This window comes from Agelaius phoeniceus, chromosome 8 (assembly GCF_051311805.1).
Source record: "Agelaius phoeniceus isolate bAgePho1 chromosome 8, bAgePho1.hap1, whole genome shotgun sequence".
Classification (NCBI taxonomy): domain Eukaryota; kingdom Metazoa; phylum Chordata; class Aves; order Passeriformes; family Icteridae; genus Agelaius; species Agelaius phoeniceus.
The window spans coordinates 36568862-36590972 of record NC_135272.1 but is presented as its reverse complement, the minus strand read 5'-3'; the positions used below and the strand labels follow the sequence as shown (position 1 = coordinate 36590972).

The window sequence follows — 22111 nt, the reverse complement described above, 5'->3', positions numbered from 1 at the left end:
TCGTGTATAACCCCTGTATGAGGGTAAGAAATGTGTATGTGCGTGCGTTAAATTCGTATCTGTGCGTAAGAAAAGAATATTTGTGCGCCAATGTATATTTGTGTGGATTTGAATCCGTAAACACCGCTTTAAAGAGCCCCCCGCCCCTCAGGCGCTGCCGTTTTTTGGGTACTCCTGCAATCCTCTGTTTTCACCCCAAAAAAACAGAGCCGGCCCGTTTGCCTCAAGCAGGGCCACCTCGGGACCTACATCATACACCCTTCTGCTAATCCACATGTAGAAAGGCACAGCTTTTTTTAAAGCCGTGGTTTTTAAGCCTTGGAATGTTTGAGATGACACGTTGGAGCTGCCATTTTTGACCCAAGAGAAGCCTTTTTTGCCCCAGTAATGGCCTTTTTACCCCAAAACAGCCTTATTGATTCAGCAATGGCCTTTTTGCCCCAAGAATGATATTTTTTGCCCCAAAACCAACCTTTTTGACCCATTAACAGGGTTTTTGTCCCAAGAAAAGCCTTTTAGAGGGAGATTTTGCACAACCTTTTCAATAACCCTCCCCAGGGAATTTTTTTTCAGACACCTCCCTCCTCAGCTCTTCTCTTTTTATGTACCTTGCTCCATATTTTCCCTCATTTTTCATTATTTTAGATTATTTTGAGCCAGAAGCCTTATTAAATCCACTAAATGCTTCCAAAACACTTGAAAAATTTGGCTTTGCTGGCTTGTTTGGCTGTGGGTCTCTGAAGGCAGGAGCCTGAGAACAGCAATGCCAAGTTGTTCCCAAATAATTTGGGAAAAGCACCTGGAATGCCCACCTGTGGATAATGACAGTGACAAAACCGACCCTGCCAGGGCTCACCACCCCTCACACAGGACATGTAGGACTGGAACCTCATGGTCACAAGCACAAAAGATAGCTGAATTTGTTAATTTGAGCTTTTTAATGTATATACAAATGTTTTAGACCAGTCACAATTTCATCGAGTATATACCGTATTTACAAAAATTACAGTAATTTAGTCAAACAGTAAACCTGAACATTGATAACCTCTGTCACTACCAGATATGACAAGAATGGATTTTTTTCAGTTAACTATTTGGATATACATACGTCCTAATACTTTCATGCATCCATAAAAACATTAGGGATGGAAGTAATCAAAGCTTAAGTGGGGTAGAGGGTTGGATTTTTTTTTTAATTTTTTGGTAAAGTTTAATGGTGGATTTGTATTTTTGTGAATGGATGACTATCCAGAGTTATGTGCCGTGACAAACTCGATACAAAGCTAATGAGGTTTTCATCATTAAAAAAAGTACGTTATAGTAATGAGATCCTTTTTATTATATAGGCATAGGTCACAATATCTACAAATGTGAATGAGAAACAATAAACCAACAAATCACAGGAACATGATTCACATTCCAGTTATCTCTTTAAATAAGACAAGCACATACTGGATCAAAACATTAATAAATAACATCCAGTTTGTTACTATTATCTTAAGGTCTTTTATATAAAAGGAGACCTATGTGTTGGTTTCACATTTTCAGTTAATGGCAGTAAATAATGGACCAGTACAACAAAAGGATGAGTTTTATACAGAAAGCCATGTACTTTGACACGCTGTCTTTGCAGTAATAGCTTTGCCACTTGAAAATGTAAGTGCAACAAGTAGTGGATTGTCTAGAAAAACCACCAGCCTTAAAGACTCACATCCGATGGCAACCTTTTCCTGAGGCAGTAAATACAGATTATTTCCTGCCCATCTACTGAGTATCCCTCAAACACAGATAGGTGTTGGTAAATAAACTGCTAGCTTTAGTTACTCTACAAAAGAACGCCAGAATTTGGGGTGAAGTTTGAATTTCAACTCGCTTTGGAACTAGGAAAGCTGCTTCAGCTTCAGCAACAGAGAGATTCCCTTGTGATGTCACTGCTTTGGTCCAATATAAACTTTTGAGCTAATCAATTTGCACTGGAGTGACCCCAGAGGTCAGACCCGGTCTGTGGATGTCTGTGCGACAGCTCGTACACCATGATCTGAAAAATGAAGTTGCAACAGGTTTCAGCCTGCCAAGAGCCTTGGCCAAGTGCTCTGGAGCTGATAAAGGCATAAAGGTGATACAAGTGGGCTGGGAAAAGTTCTGAATCCGCAGGAGGGGAAGTGCTACCTAGAAACCAGGAAGCTTCTAAACCTTTCCAGCAGGATTTTGAGTTGTTGGCATTTCTGTGATGGCTTCGAGCTGCTGATGGGAACCATGGGAAATGCAGCACGTGCTCATTCCTCACTTGGACCGGGTGGATTCACCCTCCCTTCCCCCCAAAACTGCTGCTTAACAAACCAGCAAGGGGCTGCTGAGCCAAGGACTCGTTGCTCGCTTTCCAAAGCATTTGGAGGAACTCTGCCTGCACATTTCACTGCAGGGCTGGGAGGTGAAGCACAGCATTCATTAATGCAAAAGCAGCTGCCACACTGACCCAGCCCAGGATTCAGCTTTGGCTCTCTTCAGCCACACTACACTAGATGAGCAATTAAGCAGCAAATGGTGACTGTTAGGAGTGTGCCTAAACCACAGCTGAGCACTTCAAGTGGATAATTCGATCCAAACCCAGGAAAAAAATAACATACATCCAAGCTTGGGCCTCACCAGCAGTTGTTGAACTCAACTGAAGTGTTGCCATATCACACCTCACAAAAACAAGGTAGGAAATTCACCAGCTACACTTTGTTGGAAACAAACAAGTTCCACCTTTTCCCAGTATGTGTTCTCTCTTGTCCCACTGGAACCCAAAACAAAATAGAAAAGTTACCAGAAACTGTAACCCTGTGGCTCTGGTGGGGTGAGCCAGGTGGCCAGAGTTCCTCTGAGCTCAGGATTCTGGAGACAAGTGTTAGGAAACCTTTCTCATGTTCTTCATGATAAGTATTAGGCTCTTAGTTTTCTGAAACTTGTGAATTTCCAGCCAGAGTTTGGTTGATCTGTGACATTTGTGACAAGAGACTAAACAAGAACTAGCACGGGTCTGGAGTGGAGGCTGAGAAAGTACCTAATACAAAGGTTTTTGTCCTTGGTTTTCAAATTCTGACCAGGCATCGTTCAGCTCCATAAATATCATCTTTGCATATTGTTCATATGGCTGCCCAGTAGCCTGGAATAAAAACAGAGACAAAAGAGGGGTATCAGAGCTCCCAAACAAGCTGGCACGTGAGCAGATTCCCAGGCAGTTCCAGGAGTTTTCACTTTTCCCTTGACAAAAATCAGCTACTCTGGAGGGCTGCATTCCTTAAGAATTTCTTGGCTTTGCTGCTCCTCAGAGCTGACAACCCCCAGAGCAATTCCCATGGGCATAGTAAATGTGACCTTCTAAATAATAAATATAACCTTGGCACTGGGAGAGGATTTTACCTGCATGGAAGGGAAAGGGCTCCACCTGACACGGTTCCTGGATGAAATCAGAATTCCTGCAGACCCACATCCTCCCAAGCCTTGGGACTCCCATTCCCTGCCAAGGGGAAGCTTCCTCCTCCCCACGGGGTGTCCCAGGTGGAATTGTTGCTCCCTGGTCAGCAAGTGGCAGCAGCCAGGGCACAAGCCACGAGCTGGGCAGCCAAACATCCTGGTGGCTCCATTGCAGGAGTTTGATTTGGAACTGCTGGCCAGCAGCAGAATGGCTGAGAGTCCAAGTGAGGGTGACAAAAGCTCTGAATTCTGCTGCTTGAAGCAGCAGGTTCCAGGCACAGCCTCGGGGCTGGCAGTGGTTTCACAAAACCCCTGACTGCTTTGGGCTGGGAGGGACCTTAAAGCCTAAATGGTTCCACAGGCAGGGACACCTTCTGCTATCCCAGCTTGCTCCAGCCTGGCCTTGAACCCTTCCAGGCATGAGTTTAGAGTTCTCAGATTCCAGAAACCAGCAGAAATCCTGGGCTCCCACTTTCCACGGAGCTGTTTGCAGCAATAAATCAGCGATCCCATCCAACCCTTAATGCTCAGTTTTGGTTTCCCCCCGAGGTGGAAGCAGCCCAGCCTTACCTTGTCGGGGTGAACGACGAGCACAGCCCGCCTGTACACCTTCTTCACCTGCTCTGGGGTCACCAGGTCTGCCATACTCACAGGCTTCCACTTGGTCTCCCCTGCCCACAGCACCGTGTGCATGGTGGACAGCAGAGCCCTGATGTTCCTCTCCTTGCCTTCGATCCACTCCAGGACCTGCAGGAAGGAGTGTAAGTCTCTATTTAGGCCTCACTTTAGATATTCCACCAGGACTAAGTTTCTTCATTTGAATAGCCGTGACCCTGAGGAGCATCTTAAATTTCTTTCCATGCTTTAGAAAACCTACAGAAAACCTTTCTCTAATTGTCATTAATTTTTATATCACTGTTTTTAAATTATCATTAATTTTATATCACTTGAAAGTTAAGACAGGCTTTGAGCAACATCCCTGCTAAAAACACTGACTTATTAATGCTTGATGGAATAGCCAAAATGAAGTGTTTAACTGTCTGGTTCTTCAGCAAGGTTAATTGCACACCTCAACTAAGCTCAGCCAAGCTAAAATGTAAATGTGAAAACCAAAGCATAAATAGATTTTACAGTTCCAGGCTGAGCTGCTCCAATGAAATAAAAAGGCATCAGAGCAAAGAGAATTATATTGGGATGGCCAAATCAGCTGGGAGCTTCAGTGACTCGACAGCTTTTGTGGGGATAAAAATGGGAGCTGGGAAAACTCCTGCCCACTCCATGGCCTGACCTCTGCCCAGCTGTTGTGGCTGATGGTGGTGTTCAGTGTGGTTGCTGTCACTTCCCAAAGGTTAAAACCTTTCCACAAGGCTAAAACCAGGACATTTTGAGAGGATCATTCTGTTTTTTAGAACTTTGCTTGGCTTTTGCTGCAGCTTTTCCTCTCCTTCTGTAATTCCAATTTGTGGTCTTATATTTCACATAGAGAGCAGGACAGACTGAATTCCCTTCCCTTCCATAAGAGATCTGCAGTTTGGCAATTTATTGAGGAGAGATGAGAGAATTCCAAAGCAGGCAGGATTAATGAGGCAGAGGATTAGTTCAATTAGCTGCGCCTGCTAATCAGGGCTGGAGCGCTGTGGAAGAGCAGCAGCCCAGACAGTGACACTGAGCGAGTGTGGTCTGGCTGAGGACAGAAATGTAACCTTGGAGTTTTAAATCTCTTGAGGACATTGAATGACTGGGAGGACATCACCAAGAATTTTGCTTACTTTTAGTTTTTCAGGGTCCATCTCCTTTGCCATTTCTTCTTTTCTCATCTCAGCTATTGTTTTGGGACCCTTCTTGTCCTTGTGAGCATTAAAGCCTTGACCAGATAATAAATCTTCAAAATCTGCAGACACTTTTGGCTTGGAATCTTGAAAATGGAGAAGATTTGAAGTTATTATCATAACATGGGTGCATTTAACCCTGGCTTTCTACAGAAGATACATCCTTTGGTTAATCACATTAACGATCTCCCAGTGCTAATGCACATGAAAGCTGTTATTTAATGTTACTTTTAAGTTGTTGCTATTATTATTATAGAATCCCAGAATGGTTTATTGTAGAGAGCTTTTTAGATAATTAGTTAGCTGAGAAAAGACATTTCGATGTGATACCGATAGATAAAGATAAGAGAAACAAGCTGGGAACTGAGCAACCAGTGTCCAATCACTGGCAAAGATCACAGTGACCTTCTCTGAAACAAGAAGACGAGAGAGAAAATCGCTTGCCAAAAAATGTAGATATCTTAAGTAGAGAAGTTAGAAGAATGCAAACATAAAAGCAAAATAATTGTTAAAAGATAGAAGTAAGTGTAGTTGATCTAAGTGTGCTTTAACCAATAATGAGCTCAGCTTTTGCAATATGTATAAGCTTCATTAACACCAATATAAATATGTGTGAGTTTTCAATAAACTTCAAGATTTGCTATTCACACATATGGTGTGTCGCATTTCTCCCGCCGTTCACGACAGTTTATGTTGGAAGGGACCTTGAAGTTTATCTAGTTCCAACCCCCTCCTATGGCAAGGACACCTTCCACTGTCCCAGGTTTGCTCCAACCCCCATCCAGCCTGGCTTTGGACACTTCCAGGACTATTTTGGAAGCTCATTTGGAATACAGGACTTCCCAAATAGCCCAGTTCAGCGTCCAGGACAGGATAAAGCACCAAATAATCCACGTGACTGACTTGCTTAGCCCTAACCTGCAAACCAAGGGACACCCAAAGGTGAATCCCAAGGCTCTTACCAACATTAGCAGCTCCCTTTCCGCGCTCGCCCTGCGCGCCCGTGGCCGAGAAGCTGACGTTGTAGTTGGGTTTGTTCTGCGGGGAGGCGTGGGGCACGCTGGGCTGGCCCTTGGGCTGTGTCCCCTGCCAGCTGTACCCCGTGCCCTGCTGCCACCCGCTGCCCGCCATGGGCTGCGGCGGCGGCTTCTGCGGGGACGGAGGGAAGGCCCCGGCCATGCCCGTCGGCGTGGTCGGCTTGCTGGCAAACGAGGGCCCACCTGCAGACAGCAGCACAGGGACAGGGTCACGCTGGCAATCAAACCACAGCTGCCTTCTCTGGAATCGAGGGTCTGCTGGGGTCATGCCATAAAACAAGGGGGGTTCATGCCATAAAACAAGGGGGAAAGGCTTTTCTAAGCAGTCAGGTTTTGTAGCCAGGTGCAAATGCCCCAGATCGATTCCACAGCTTTTTCTCACAAAGCAGGATTGATCCAAGCAAAGCCCCCCAGGCTTCCACTTTCAGCTGTGCCACAAACGTTTGCAGCATGGCTTTAGCCCCGAGATTGCTCTGTGAGCTGTTCCTAGGACAGCACCTGGCTTTGAGGGGTTGAGGAATGGGATGTGGCTTGGGGAGACAGGGAAAGCTGGAGGTAGCTGACAAGGAGCTGCAGCTCCGTGGGGATAGATGGTGGCAACACAGAGTGACAGAATGATTAAAGTTGGGAGGGACCTTAAAGCTCATCCAGTTCCATCCCACTTTGCATCAGGCCAGGTTGCTCAGAGCCCCATCCAGCCTGGCCTTGAGCACCTGCAGGGATGAGGGAGCTCTCTGGGCAGCCTGTGCCAGTGCCAGCACCAAGCTGGTGCTGTTGGAATGGTGTCTCCTCACGCTGTACTGATTAAAACCATCCACAGAGATGTGTCCCAGCACCTCATTGCTTTAGGGGATGCTCCTCTGGCCCTGGTTGTGTTTGTGGGAGGAACCCAGTGTCAATGTTTTATTATTTCACACTGACATCCACACTCAGCTCCCAGCTCAGAAATGTGTCATGGAAACTGGATGAAGTGCTTTCGATTTACTCACGACCAACAAAAATGTGCTCAAATATCCTGGGGATGCCAAGGCATTTGTTTTTAAACCCCACCACTCTCCTACAGAATGTGTGTTTTAAAAGGACCTCGGTGGCTCTGACATGGAGCTTGGCACGGTTTTTATTTTGCTCCTGCAGAGCAGCCTGAAATCCAGCAGAGGGAACTGGGAAACCGAATTCCAGAGCCGTGCTGGGACTGACGCAAAGGGGAAAACAAACATCACACCAAACCACAAGGGCTTCCAAAGAGCTGAGGGCAGCAACAAAGGCAAGGAAAATCTATTTACCACACTCAGACAATGCTGGGCTTTAAGGGAAGCTTCAATAATTTCTCAGAACTGCCTGTTAAACATTGGAATTGAGGGTTTGCTGATTTTCTTATTACATAAATCAAGGGGAAAAGGCTTTTCTGAGCAGTCAAGCTTTGTAGCCAGGTGCAAATACCCTATCTTTTTTATAATACTGCAAATTAGAGGCAGATCAATTCCACAGCTTTTCTCACAAAGCAGGAAAACAAGTCAAGTCTAGAAGGAAGCAATTCCTCAAGAAGCCCAGCAGCTTTGCAGAGCCAAATTCTCCTCCCAGGCCTGTAGGAGCACTTGAACACAGAGCATCCTCAGCCAGAGCATGTTTGGACTTATCAGAGGCTGTGCTTTGCAATCCATGGAGCCTGCTGAGCTCCCTGCACGTTGCCAGCACATTTTTTGACCAGGGGTCAGGAAAAGCAGGGATTTGTGAGAGTTTACAGAGAGTCAGGCAGAAGGAAAGCCTGGCAGCAGCACTGGCATGCAGGTGGGCTGAGAGGCCCCACACATACCAGGCTGCTCAGCTTATTTCTCTAAAAGAATGCTGGTAATTTATTATTTTCCTTTTTTTGATAGGGGATGCAAACCTGCTAAACTTGCTCCAAGACTTCCCAGATCAGCAAATGGATCCAGTGTTTGGGGTTTAGCCTGATGAGTGGGAGTGCTGTGGAGGGATCCTGTAGGACTGGTGGCAGCAGACTTACTTCCCATTCCTAAACCTCCTTAAAAAGAAAAGAAAAAAAAAACACATATAAGAGAAAAAAGAACATTTTTCCTTCTGTTTGACATTTTTCCTCCTGTTTGATATGAGTGCAGCTCTTCCCCAGTGCTCAGCCACATATTAGAAGTCTGCTATTAAATTGAGTGTACCATTGTTGGGTTCCTCAGCAGCCTCAGCCTTGTTGCACTCCCACTCCCAATTAGGAACAGCAGCAGGAATGTTCCCAGACTGTCTGCACTGCCAGAGGAATTGTGACATGTGCATATATTTTAAGATCTGGAAGCCTTCAGGAAGCAACTTTGGGAGACCATGCACACTCTCCCAAGATCAGAAAGAACCATGCAATCATTTAGTGGCATCCTGGGAATGCACAGCACTCCCCAGATTTTTCCCATGGCTCTTCATGGGATGAAACAACCTCTGGACACCATCACCTCACCAGTCCTGCTCTGAGCTCTTGAGGAAACAAACCCAGATTTTTTTTAATATGGAAATCTTTAGGGGGAACCTGTTCTTTGCAGTCACTGGCAGCATTTCCCCTCTGCCTCTCCCCTCTCAGAGCTCCCTAAAGGTATTTTTTTTGCTAACCACCATGAATTTTATGGCACATACCTGCTTTGTTGGGCCAGTCCCAACCACTGGAAACATCTGGCTGGATGGAAACCGTTGGAGTGCTTGAAGCTAAAGGGAATGACTGATATCAGTATCTCAAAGCAGTCCAGCAAAACCAGCACAGCCCAGTGCCCACCAGGAGCCACTGGGACCCCACAAAGTCCCAGAACCTCACGTGGGAGGTTCTCCCCATGGCAGGGAGCTGGAACTGGATGGTCTTTAAGATCCCTTCCAGCCTTCCAGGGAGATACTCCCAAGGAGCATTTTTTAGATGATCAGGCACAAACAAATCCATGAGTGAACGTGTTTCAGACAGGGTTACACCTTACATTTTGGGGTGAGAAGGAGAAAATTAGGGAACTTTTAAACAAATAGAAGAAAATTCCTTCTCTTCAGTCAAATTCAGCTGTGAATTTGGTCAGGGTTACTATTGGAGCTGAAGAAAGCTGGTAAAAGCCTTCAACTAAAATCACCAAAGGATGTGTGTTTTCTCTAAATATGGCTGTGTTCAGTGCAATTAATGGTAGTTTGCTTCAAAGTCGACCTCATAATCACAGGAATATGAGGGCAGACATTCTTCATGGCCTCTTTTTTATTTATATAAATAGCCTATTAATTAAGTCTAAGACCTGATCAAAACTCAGCTCATCCTACCACACTTCAGATGCTGAATATACTTTAAGTCCAGAGACAAAAAGCTCTTTCCTGTTTCTTGGGGTTTCTGTGGTTTGGAGTCATTTTATGGGAATCATCACTTTGTACTTAATGGTTCCATTTCTATTTCAAAGCAACATTTTACATTCCTTTAAACACCCTGGAAGAGGCTCCCCTTTCTTACCCATGTGAAAGGGATCACTGTGCACAGTTGGTGAAGGGCTTCTTGTGGCTTGAAGGAAAGGATCCCCAGGGACAGCTGATGAGCCAAGGAAGGAGCCCAGGAGGTCTGGACCAGTTTGCTTGGGGCTGCTTCCAAAAGGATCAAAGGCAGTGGCTGTGAAAACATATTTGAGGAAACAAAATCATGAACTTGCAGCAGGAATGTGCTTCAGGGTAAGGGAATGCTGTTGGGAGAGGAAATCTGATACCTGCAGGTAACAAAGAGGAGACAGACTGGGACTGTGGGGGAGAGCAACTGGAGAGCATCAATATCCCAAATTCTGGGCACCTAAAGAGCCCCACAGCTTGGCCATGGCAACAAACTGACCCCATCTCTCATTTCCTAAGAGAGGCTGAATTTAGAGCCAGCAAAGTGAGTGTTGAAGTACCCGGACACTTGAGGTGGAGTTTTAACTGCCAGGAGAGGGTGGCAGACACTCTGGAGCTTGGCATTACTGCCCTGGTGCAATTCCTGCCATTCCTGCTTCCTCTCATGATAATTCCAGGCTGGCAGAGGTTATCCATGTTGGGGGAAAAGGCACTTTTAGAAACAGCTTCAGAACATAATGGATATCTTTCCTACATCACTTATTACAAAACTCCAGTTCTTCCCAAACTCTGTTTTTGATCAGTTTGTTCAGTCATCTCTCTTCCTTGTAAAACCCCAACAAACTCAACCAAAAGAAAGTTGAGTTTGTTGGGGTTTTACATGGAAGACTTACCAAAAGACTCCTATGAAGTCGCTCAGATTCTTGTCAACAAATTTAAGGTTAAAAGCATCCTGAAAGGTACAATCCCTAGAAGCTCTGCACTGTAGTAATGATGCTACTCATTACTTATGTTACTCAGTCACTACTCTTCACTCATTTCCCAAGCTCTTATCCTTGTTTTCCTGACTTGGCACAATTGAGCTGTGTGATTCTGGCTCTGCAGAGCTCCTAAATCCCTAAATCTTTTCCTGATCTGTTGCTGCACCTCTTTTGTGATGTGTCTGCAAAACCTGCCCCGAGTGAGAGCTCTCAGACCGAGCCTACAGCAAGAGAAACCTTCTACAGGTACAGGTGACCAATTTCTTCCACTGAAGCTTGGATTCTTCTCTCTCTCTGCACTTGCTCTGCTTCATCCTTCAAAAGATCACTCTCCCTAATATCCATCCAACCACTCCTGCAGCCTGGTCTTGGAACAGACAGAAATTAATTCTCTATTTCCTAGTCCAGATCCCTCTCACAGCTCCAAACCCCCTAAGTAATAAGAGGAATTCAATTCCTGGTGCTGTAGGTCCACCCAAACCCCCAGAGGAATTTTTGTAAAACTCATGTGCACTACTGGACTCATAATGAGAGCAAAACTGAGGCTCTGCAGTGGTTGTTGTTGTGAGGAGCCTCCAAACCACTGGGTGTGCTCCAGAAGGGACTGGTTTGGTGGGGACCAGCCTGGAGCAGAGGAGCTGCTTGGGGCCTCTTGGGATCCCCTACATGGAAGGGAGGTAGCAAGATCCCCCAGAGGGATCCTCCAAGCCCAAGTCCCCCCCTCTGGGGGGATGTAGTTCATTATATCATCAATTTCACCAAAACTTCTGCTCTTCATTACAGTCAATGCTGCTTTGATCTTCCGAAGGTAACACCAACAAATAAGGATTGTTATTAATATCAAACTGTTGGAAGTGTTTGCTCTGTTTCCTTGATACATGAATGTTTCAAGATGTTATCTTAACTTCCTCAAACACTTATTGCTGATATATTGGTGGTATAATGTGAATTTACTGATTTTTATGATAAGCATTTTGAAAAGACAGGTATCTGCTAAAGAAAGCAGGAGCCTCCCCTAAAGTGGAAAATGCAAACACCCTCCCTTCGAATTGTTATAATTTTGATTTTCAAACCAAGACAGCATTATTTATGGAGGATTGCTATTATATTTTTCTAATAAAGCCACCATTACCTTCTCCTACCCTGGGGGATGGGGACGGGGATGCCGAAGCTGCCGAGCGCCGCGGGGTCGACTGCACAGATCCAGGTGCCCCCACGTGGAAAACCTCCTCAGCAGCAGCAGCAGCAGCAGCTCCAGCAGCTCCAGCAGCTCCAGCAGGGCTCGGGGAGCTGGGCCCTCCGACCCCAAACAAATCATTCAGCAGGTCAGAGTTAGAGGGGGCAGCGCTGGGCTGCGAGGGAAAGCTCTTGCTCATGGGGCTGCCATCCAGGCCCAGCAGGTCCACGTCTTCAGGGGGAGGTGCTGCTGGAGGCTCCTGCTGCTTTTTGCTGTGTTTGGGTGTCCCGTGGGGCTTGTCACCGCTGGCATTACTGTGCTGACTGGAAAGGGACAAGAGTTCGTCATCTGACTGTTCGCTTTCCTCATGCACCAACGCTGCTCGATCCTCTGAGGTGGGGTGAGAGCTACTTTTGTCAGATTTCTGATCTAAATGATGATTGAAAATAAAATTAGGCAGCTGTTAGTTTGGTCATCACAAAGGTCCCGTAAAAATCAGCTTACAAGCAGAACAGAAGGCTGAGAATAGCACAGCAGCATTTTGCTTTTTAAAATAAAAACTGGTGAATTTCTTCCCCTAAAGGGTTTTGCAGCCCTGGCACAGCTGGGGTCCCCATCCATGGGGGATGTGGCAGCTGGGGACGTGGTCAGTGGTGGCCTTGGCAGTGCTGAGGGATGGTTGGACTTGATGACCCTAAAGGTCTTTTCCAACATAAATGATCCCGTGATTCCTTTGCCAAAATGAACCTAAATTTTCTCATCAAGGCTTATTTATTTCAAGTTTTAGCATGAAGGAGGCCTTGGGTGAAGGTTCACCCTAGAAGTGTGTCAACAGTGGTCCCACAGAGCACAATTTGAAGAGGAAGGAAAGGAATTGAGTAGGAAAGGAATTCCCACTCCATGGCAACACCAGGGTGTGCCCGGCTCTGTGATCTAATGCTACAGTGGGGTCCCTCAGCCTCACTCCAGCTCCAGCCAGGGGAACAGGAGTTGTTTGTGTTCTTTGGAGCAGATCTGACTCTGAAGACCAAGCCTTGCCTACCTTGCCAGCTGAGAGAGGAGAAGAATGCACTCTGCCCAACGTTCCTGATGTTATCCTGGGGGGAATCCGTGGCACCTCTGCCTGCAGCACAGAGCACCAGAGAGGTGGAATGAAACAAAAGCCAGCTCAGCATGAAGAAATCAGTCATGGGAAGGCAATAAATCCATGCAGCCCTTACCTGCCAAAGCAAGAGTGTCCTGGTGCTCCTGGTGGGAGGAGAAGAGAATGGAGGGATTGATGTCTTTTGTTGTGAAGTTCTCCCATGGGGGAGTTAATTCAGTTTGTCTGTCTGCAGACTGTATTTCTATGTCCAGTATAACATGAAAGAGCTGAGGATATTTGTCTGGAGAGTCACAGGCATCCAGCTCAGGCCTAAAGGGGACAAGAGTGGTCCAGTTGAAAAGGGACGAATATTTCTGGAAAGCTATAAAAAGGCTTTCAGTACATTCAGGCTTTTCATATTTCATCTGTGACTGTTCTCCCTCAGCCTTCATCAGGCTTTTATGCATCAGGTTTGATTAATGTTCAGCTTCAAACACTCACTTGGTGAATTTGAGAGTGGTTGTTCCCAGGGCTATGAATCCAGTGTGAAATTGAATTTGGAATATTTGTGTGTTGGTCATCTGAAAAGAAAAAAAAACCAGAGAGAACCAGACTGAACAAGGGCTTAAATACAGGAGTTATTTAATTCTACCCTAATCTTAGCTGCTGCATAACTGAATTCATTCTGCTTGCTCTGCAGGCAATATTCCTTTCTCAATATTCCCAAATATTCCCAATATTTCCATCTGCCTTCAACCCTGCTGCTGCAGCCTCTGTACAGCAGAAAACCTTCAGGAACTGGCCTTCTTTCCCTGCTTCTCTTTATTTCTGGGGTCTACTTATCAGTTTTGCAGTGAAATTAAGCTGTTCCTACTGAATACATTGGAGCAACAGGTTTATGTTCCAAAAAATATAAAACCATTTCACTTGGAGTAGAGGCCTCAGGGAAATGTCATGTCTACACAGCAGAGGGCACAAGAATGACTGGAGAGGAGGAAAATATTCACTGCCCACTCTGCAACTTGAATATTTAAGTTTTAAATACATCCTCAAGGCAATAGTAAATGGGGAATAGATTCCCCAATGTTTAGGCAGCTCTTAGCTCCCCACACAAGAGAAGAGAAAGCAGCTCCTACTTTGGCTTGGAGGCGTCCCCCGATGGTGGATCTCATGTGGTAGACAGAGACAACAACATCTCCATGGACAGTGGCTCCCAGTGGGATCAGCACCTTCCCTTCCTGCACGCGGTATTCTCTTGGAGGGGAACAGCAAGAAAGCCAGGGTCAGGCTCCCTCCCACCACATCAAAGGTCTCACCTCCCTCAGGCCAAGCAAGGAGGAGCATTCAATGCTCTGCTTGGTTAGAACAGAAATATTCCACAGGGGGAACCAACAGAGCACTGGATGATCTCTAGGAAGGTATCCACTTCTTGCCAACCTCAGATCCTGATGTCTGAGCAGTTATCCCAATCCTGCAAACCTCAGATCCTGGTGTCTGGGGTTATCCCATTCCTGCAAACCTCAGATCCTGATGTCTGAGCAGTTATCCCAAACCTGCAAACCTCAGATCCTGATGTCTGTGGTTATCCCAATCCTGCAAACCTCAGATCCTGGTGTCTGGGGTTATCCCAGTCCTGCAAACCTCAGATCCTGATGTCTGTGGTTATCCCAATCCTGCAAACCTCAGATCCTGGTGTCTGGGGTTATCCCAGTCCTGCAAACCTCAGATCCTGATGTCTGAGCAGTTATCCCAATCCTGCAAACCTCAGATCCTGATGTCTGAGCAGTTATCCCATTCCTGCCAACCTCAGATCCTGATGTCTGGGGTTATCCCAATCCTGCAAACCTCAGATCCTGATGTCTGTGGTTATCCCACCCCTGCCAACCTCAGATCCTGATGCCTGTGGTTATCCCACTCCTGCCAGGCTCAGATCCTGATGTCTGTGGTTATCCCACCCCTGCCAACCTCAGATCCTGATGTCTGAGCAGTTGTCCCACCCCTGCCAGGCTCAGATCCCGATGTCTGAGCAGTTATCCCATTCATGCCAACCTCAGACTCCCTCTGGCCATTTATTTCAAGCCCAGGCACTAACTCCCAGTGAATATCTCCATTGATCAGCAGCCAGGCCATGAGTGCAGCTCAGCTATCCCCAGCAAAGTGGAAGTGGCTGCATGCAGCTGCTGAGGGAGGCAGGGGCCCAGGACTCACTTCATCCTCTCGTACTCCTGGGAGGTGGTGAGGATCCTGGTCTCTCCGCTCAGGATGTCGCAGAAGGGCCGGCAGCCGTTGCGCTGCTTGTTGAAGCAGGGGACGGGGCTGAGGGTGACTGACTTGATCGTGAGTGGTTTGCAGTGGGGGATGACAGGTTTGTCTGCTATTAGGTCACAAATGTACCCTATGTACCTGCAGGCAGAGAAAACCAGGGCTGAAACCTCCATTTCTTTCATTTCATGCTCAAAATCTGCCTTGAAATCCAGCAGCAGTGCCGTTCTTTTGGAGACCCAGGACTGGAGTTTCCATCCAGTGCTCCAACATCCCTGCAGCTGGCACAGAGCCTGCACTGGCAGTGCTGTTCCTGTGAGGGTGCAGCTGGCACAGAGCCTGCACTGGCAGTGCTGTTCCTGTGAGATGCAGCTGGCACAGGGCCTGCACTGGCAGTGCTGTTCCTGTGAGGGTGCAGCTGGCACAGAGCCTGCACTGGCAGTGCTGTTTCTCTAAGGATGCAGCTGGCACAGGGCCTGCACTGGCAGTGCTGTTTCTGCAGGGGTGCAGCTGGCACAGAGCCTGCACTGGCACTGCTGTTTCTGCAGGGATGCAGCTGGCACAGAGCCTGCACTGGCAGTGCTGTTCCTGTGAGGGTGCAGCTGGCACAGAGCCTGCACTGGCAGTGCTGTTCCTGTGAGGGTGCAGCTGGCACAGAGCCTGCACTGGCAGTGCTGTTCCTGTGAGGATGCAGCTGGCACAGAGCCTGCACTGGCAGTGCTGTTCCTGTGAGGATGCAGCTGGCACAGAGCCTGCACTGGCAGTGCTGTTTCTGTGAGGGTGCAGCTGGCACAGAGCCTGCACTGGCAGTGCTGTTCCTGTGAGATGCAGCTGGCACAGGGCCTGCACTGGCAGTGCTGTTTCTCTAAGGATGCAGCTGGCACAGAGCCTGCACTGGCAGTGCTGTTTCTCTAAGGATGCAGCTGGCACAGAGCCTGCACTGGCAGTGCTGTTTCTCTAAGGATGCAGCTGGCACAGAGCCTGCACTGGCAGTGCTGTTTCTGTGAGATGCAGCTGGCACAGAGCCTGCACTGGCAGTGCTGTTTCTGTGAGGATGCAGCTGGCACAGGGCCTGCACTGGCAGTGCTGTTCCTGTGAGGGTGCAGCTGGCACAGAGCCTGCACTGGCAGTGCTGTTTCTGTGAGGGTGCAGCTGGCACAGAGCCTGCACTGGCAGTGCTGTTCCTGTGAGATGCAGCTGGCACAGGGCCTGCACTGGCAGTGCTGTTCCTGTGAGGATGCAGCTGGCACAGAGCCTGCACTGGCAGTGCTGTTTCTCTAAGGATGCAGCTGGCACAGAGCCTGCACTGGCAGTGCTGTTTCTCTAAGGATGCAGCTGGCACAGAGCCTGCACTGGCAGTGCTGTTCCTGTGAGGATGCAGCTGGCACAGAGCCTGCACTGGCAGTGCTGTTTCTGTGAGATGCAGCTGGCACAGGGCCTGCACTGGCAGTGCTGTTTCTGCAGGGATGCAGCTGGCACAGAGCCTGCACTGGCAGTGCTGTTCCTGTGAGGGTGCAGCTGGCACAGAGCCTGCACTGGCAGTGCTGTTCCTGTGAGATGCAGCTGGCACAGAGCCTGCACTGGCAGTGCTGTTCCTGTGAGGATGCAGCTGGCACAGAGCCTGCACTGGCAGTGCTGTTTCTCTAAGGATGCAGCTGGCACAGGAGAGGGATTCCCTCAGGCCCTGTTAACCACAGGTTCAGCATGGGGTGGTTGGGTTGGAAGGACCTTTAGCAGTGATTTAATCCCACACTCTCTGTGAGCAGAGACACCTCAAATAAAGGAATAATTCGGGTTGGGAGATCTGAAGGTCACCTGCTCTCTGCTCAGAGCAGGAGCAGCTTCACAGCTCCATCTCAGAACTTGGTTTTGTGCTGGGGGTGAGACCCCACTGGGGATCTCCAAGGAAAGAAATCCCAAATCCCAGAGCTGCTCTGGGCAAGCTCTTCCAGCACCTGCTCCCTGCTCATCTCTGAGGAACACTGGGATCTGGGCACCTGGCTGAGCCTAGGGGCCAAAGCACACCTGCCAGGGCTCTGGGCAGCTTTGAGCAGCAGGGATGAAGCTCACAGTGCTGAGCCAGGGTACTGTACCTCCTGTGAGATGGCCACAGTACAATTCCAGGTCTCTTTGTGTTCAGCAGCTGCACAGCAGGGCCAGGATGAGAGAAGAGGTGACAGAAACAAAACATTGCACTGACCAGAACTGCTGAGGCTGCACGGCCGTCCTGGCGAGGAAAGGGGCAGAGAGGAAAAACTGTGAGTACCAGAAAGATCCTTTAAATTCCAGCTCTCCACTCCTCCTGAAACCACAACATATGATTTATCCAGAAAAACTAGGATTGAGACCACAAGATGATGAGCAATTTTGAGTTCTGTGTCATTTGTTCAACACCCAGGACTTCAGTGAACAAAGCTAAGATAAAATCCAGGCAGCAGCCAAAGCTGAGGGTGGTTTACACTTGTTTGGAAAGCCCACAAGAACATTCTGGCTGCAAATGTTGGTGTTTCATGGCTGCTCCCCAGATGTAATTCTGTAATTATTTCAAACATAGGCCTGGAAGTGACCACAGGGGTCAGAGTGCACTCATCCTACAGTTGCAGGCAGTCCTCCAATAGAAATTTATCCTGGAAAAGGATAAACAAACAAAAAATCCAGCCCCAGGCTCCCTCACCCCAACACCTCCACAGCTCTGATTGCTCCTGATGGGGTTTTTTAAGATGATTATGGGGGAAAGTTTGCTGAGTCACATTGATAGATCAAAAATGTAGGAAGAGCAGGAGAAAATTAATGCATTCTCAGTGCCCTGGGCTCCTGATATACACCTTGCACTATCCCTAATTGCTCCAAATCCCTTTGAACGCTTCCAGGGATGGGGAATCCACAACTCCTCAAGGCCTCACCACTCTCCCTCCTTGCAATTGGTTTTTTTCAGGCCCCCTTTAGGCATTCCAGCCATTTTCTGTAGGATTTTCTGTACTGGAGCTGATCCAGGCCCCAGGAACCTGCTGACATGAACAGGCTGTTTGCTTTTTTCCAAGTTTAGCCCCTGCCAGTTGTTTCTGGCAAGATCTCTCAGGTTCATATAAACCAAGTGGGTTTCTGCAGCCTTGTTAGAAAGTGTTGGAAAGGACTCCCTGTCCTTTATCACATTATCCTGATATCCATTGCTCAAAGGACAGGAAAGGAATTGGATTTTTGAGTTGGATTTCTAGGATTGGAGGCATCAAGTGCATCCTTCTCTGTCTGAAGGGAATTGACTTCTCTGGCTGTGCTGTGAGAGGCAGAAATGCCAGGCTCACATGGGAGCTCTGTGCAGTTTGGGATCAGTCATTTCCTCCACTCCTCCCAGTTTGTGCTGATCAGGGCTGACAGCCTCCTGGTTTAATTTAGGCTCCAGGAGCAAAGCAGAACTCTGCTTTGGGGCATTGCTGTCAAAGGGAAAGGTTGCATGGAGTAAATTAGGAATGATCCAGGATCACACCACCCTCACACAGTGCAGCATTGCCCAGTGCTGAGTAATCCCTCTGGGGGCTTCCTTCAGCCAGGCCTGACCTCTCCTGATGGCAGGAGACTGCAACAGTCTCCATTTCACAGCTCCAGAGAATTCCCAGCTCTGTGGTTTCTGCCCAGTTTCCAGCCCCCTTCAGTCCAAAGGCTGCATTTTCTCCTGTGACTAGATTAAAGTGCAAATGACAGAATCACAGAATGGTCTGTGTTGGGAGGAACCTTAAAGCCCATCCAGTGCCACCCCTGCTATGGACAGGGACACCTTCCACTGCTCCAGGCTGCTCCAAGACCTGTCCAGCCTGGCCTTGGGCACTTCCAGGTATCCAGGGGCAGCCACAGCTGCTCTGGGCACCCTGGCCAAGTCACAGCAAGCTGGCAGCTCTTGGGTGAAACTCAAGCCTTTCTCCTCCAGAATGATTTTGACCTCTCTTGCTTTGCATTCCTGCTTCTCATTCAGTGATTCTCTCCCAGCTGAGCTTTGGGTGATGATGTCCTTTACTCTGGGTCAATCCCATCCCATCCCATCCCATCCCATCCCATCCCATCCCATCCCCTCCATCCCCTCCTCTTCCAGGAGCTGTCCCCATGCTGTCCCCAGCCTGCAGGCACTCCAGGAGCAGTGGGACTGGCAGTGCCAGCTGTGGCTGGCTGCTGTGGGTGCACTCACCATGCAGTGGATGACACAGACGTTTTTGGGGTTCTGCTGCAGCCAGTTGTGCATGTTCTTGCAGACAGCGTAGAGGTTGTGCAGGCTGGGCGCCTGCCGCACGGGCCAGCTGCACTCAGACACCTGCAGGGATGGCAGCAGCACACAAACAGCTTTGGGGGAGCACTAAACCAGCCCTGCTCTGCTAATTCTCCCTGCCAAGACACCTACTTGTCCTTTACAACCCGGAGTTATGTGCTGGAATCCTACTCCACCTCTCCTGGTGCGTGACTCCGCCATGCCTCCCATGGGTTATGAGGAGGCAGACAAAAAAGCTTTCTCCATGCAATGACATTGGGCTGATGTGTTGTTCCTGACTGCACATTTTTCAAAATTTACATTTCACATCAGATTATCTGGAGGGGCTCTTTTAGAAGGCTCCAGTCTCGCCTCGATTTCTAAAGCCTTTGTACAACGTGTCCCTAAAAACTGCTCTGATTTGCACAGGGCACTGAGCATCTGTTGTTCTGAATCCTTCTCTGGCACAGGATCTCCAAGCCCTGTGTGACAGATATTAAAATGATGAAAGGGAAAGTTCTGTTCAAAAAAATAAATCCTATCTAAGTATGTTAATGTATGAGCCAGAAAAATGAATGGCTCCTTAGAGCTGAAACCCCACAAATCTTAAAGTGTGTCTGGTTCCTATTCCTCAGTGTGCTGCTTCTGGGTCAGTCCTTGCAGTCCCAAGCAGCACATCAACATCAAATAGCCCTCAACAGACATCTCCCTTTCATCTGGTTCTAATTGAAATATCTCTTTTTTAAAAGGCATTTCTGGCCAGAAGAAATTTAAAGGAGGAATGTCCTGAGGCTTGTCTTCAGCTGAAGAATTGGTTCTCTCTCTCTCTCTCTCAGCTGACATTTGGCTGCTGCTCAGTGGGAATGGGGAAGGAAGGAGATGGTTTGCCCAGATGTTCTTAAACAGCCACATGATCCCCAGAACTGTTTCATCTCTCAGAGGAAGGAAATGCTCCAGGTTTTATAAAACTTGCACTGCAGGTTCTGTCTGACACCTGCACAACATCTTGGAGCAGAAACAGGCACCCAGATTCCAGCCAGAGCCCTGCCAGGCTGTGCTGTGTCCAGCAAGGATCCCAAAGGCTCCCATGGGATGCAGGGCCAGGCCAAGCTGGCAAATTCCATTTTTGTCTCACAGCAAGTTGGATATTTATCTGATTGCTTTTTAGATCTCTGAAAGTTTTGGCCTCCAGAATACCCAGATGTGGCTTTGTGTTGTAGAAGCCACTGAACAGATCAAGCAGTGCTCAAAGTCTGGAGAGCAGGGAGTGACCATTCCCTATGTACCCTCTCCACCTTCTCCTGTCTCCAGAGTTTCTTTCGTTCCTTCTGTTGTACATCCTTGGTTTCCCCTGTTACAATTCCTGCAGTGACCCTTCCACAGACCTCCCTGCCACGCATCTGGAAAAGCCATTATCACTTCTCTAGTAAATAATATATATTTCCCACCAGTCCATAATTACATATTTCCATTGCCTCTAATTACACATCTGCCTGATGGTTCACAATTAGGAAATTAAATGTGTGCTTGGTGTTTCTGTCAAACACAACCTCACCAGCACTCAGCACAGACAACCCTGGGGAAAAGCCACTGGAATTCTCCAGCTCTGGGAATAAGCACTCAGCACTTGTTTGATTTTAGCAGCAGGGACCCACAAGGGCCTTTGAGGTTTGGGTTTGTTTGGTGCCAGATTTGAGTTCTGTGGTGTGAAACTGCTCTCCTCTCCTCCTGGGGACACAGAGGGGACAAGGGAGCACGGCCAGGTCTCTGCTCAGAGTCACACTCTGAGTGGGATGGAAGGGACCCTGAAGATCATCTTGTTCACACCCTGCTGCCTTCCACTGTCCCAGGGTGCTCCCAGCTCTATCCTTGGACACTCCCAGCTTTGGGCAAAGCCTTTCCCAGTGGCTCAGCACCCTCCCAGTGCCCTCTGCTCCTCGTCAGGCTGGGCACCTGGGGCTTGCTGACCCACTCAGCCACAGCAAGGCAGGGAAATGGCCCAGCAGGACACGAATTCACCTCCCTCCTGTGCCACCACGCAGCACAGTGACCCACTTGGATCCTAGGAGCAGAAAGTTTTAAAGAAAGCAGGGACTGAAAAGCTTTTCCTGTCAAAGAACCAGTGTGTATCTCAGTGCAGCTCAGCTGACATCCTCATACCAGCAGAAATCTCACTGGGGTTTCACCTCCTTGAGAGCCCTTTAGTATTTCTGCAAGATGTACAAAGCTCAGCCTGGTAATTATTTCATGTATTGTGTTGTTCACGCTTCTTTCTAACAAAAAATACTTGCAATCAGAACTTCCCAGCCCATAAACTGAAACCACAATATTTTAATAAAAGATCATTTTATTTTCTTCCTGTGTGAGTCAAGGCAATGGTTCCAAAGCACCGAGCTGTCCTTTGAGAGTGGCATTAAAAGTCACTTGTTAAAGTGTTGGGCAGGGTGGGAGAAAATTCCAGGGATTCAGGAATTATGGCCAGCTCACACAGCAATAGATCTTTAATGCTGGGCTTTCAGAAGTAGGTAAATTTTTCTCCACCCACAAACAGCATCAGTGGTGCACCAAAATCAATCAAGACTGAAGATTCTGAGCTCTTAATATCTCTTAATTAGTCTTCCCTGTTCATTTACTCATTTTTGAAGTCCGGTTACTGATGGCCACAGAGAAATTTGCTTTAAGTGACAGTGAGTGGTTTCTGGTGATCAGA

The 22111-nt window shown here is 47.9% G+C and overlaps 1 protein-coding gene across 3 annotated transcripts in view; it reads right to left on the bottom strand.

Moving 5' to 3' along the window:
- Positions 1-915: 915 nt before the first annotated feature.
- Positions 916-22111, bottom strand: part of DNAJC6 (DnaJ heat shock protein family (Hsp40) member C6) — a 43988-nt gene continuing 22792 nt past the window's right edge. For 2 of the 3 annotated variants that reach the window (XM_054638576.2, XM_077182636.1), the window contains 15 exons: positions 19345-19467; positions 17261-17394; positions 15114-15308; positions 14042-14159; positions 13407-13486; positions 13042-13235; positions 12864-12944; positions 11777-12250; positions 9798-9950; positions 8960-9028; positions 8214-8348; positions 6251-6508; positions 5229-5374; positions 4030-4206; positions 916-3148 (listed from right to left, as the gene is read on the bottom strand). In XM_054638576.2, coding sequence (XP_054494551.2) covers positions 3047-3148; positions 4030-4206; positions 5229-5374; positions 6251-6508; positions 8214-8348; positions 8960-9028; positions 9798-9950; positions 11777-12250; positions 12864-12944; positions 13042-13235; positions 13407-13486; positions 14042-14159; positions 15114-15308; positions 17261-17394; positions 19345-19467 — 2439 coding nt within the window. In that variant the 3' untranslated portion in view covers positions 916-3046. The remainder of the gene's footprint in view (positions 3149-4029; positions 4207-5228; positions 5375-6250; positions 6509-8213; positions 8349-8959; positions 9029-9797; positions 9951-11776; positions 12251-12863; positions 12945-13041; positions 13236-13406; positions 13487-14041; positions 14160-15113; positions 15309-17260; positions 17395-19344; positions 19468-22111) is intronic. The other variant, XM_077182635.1, reaches the window with a different exon arrangement.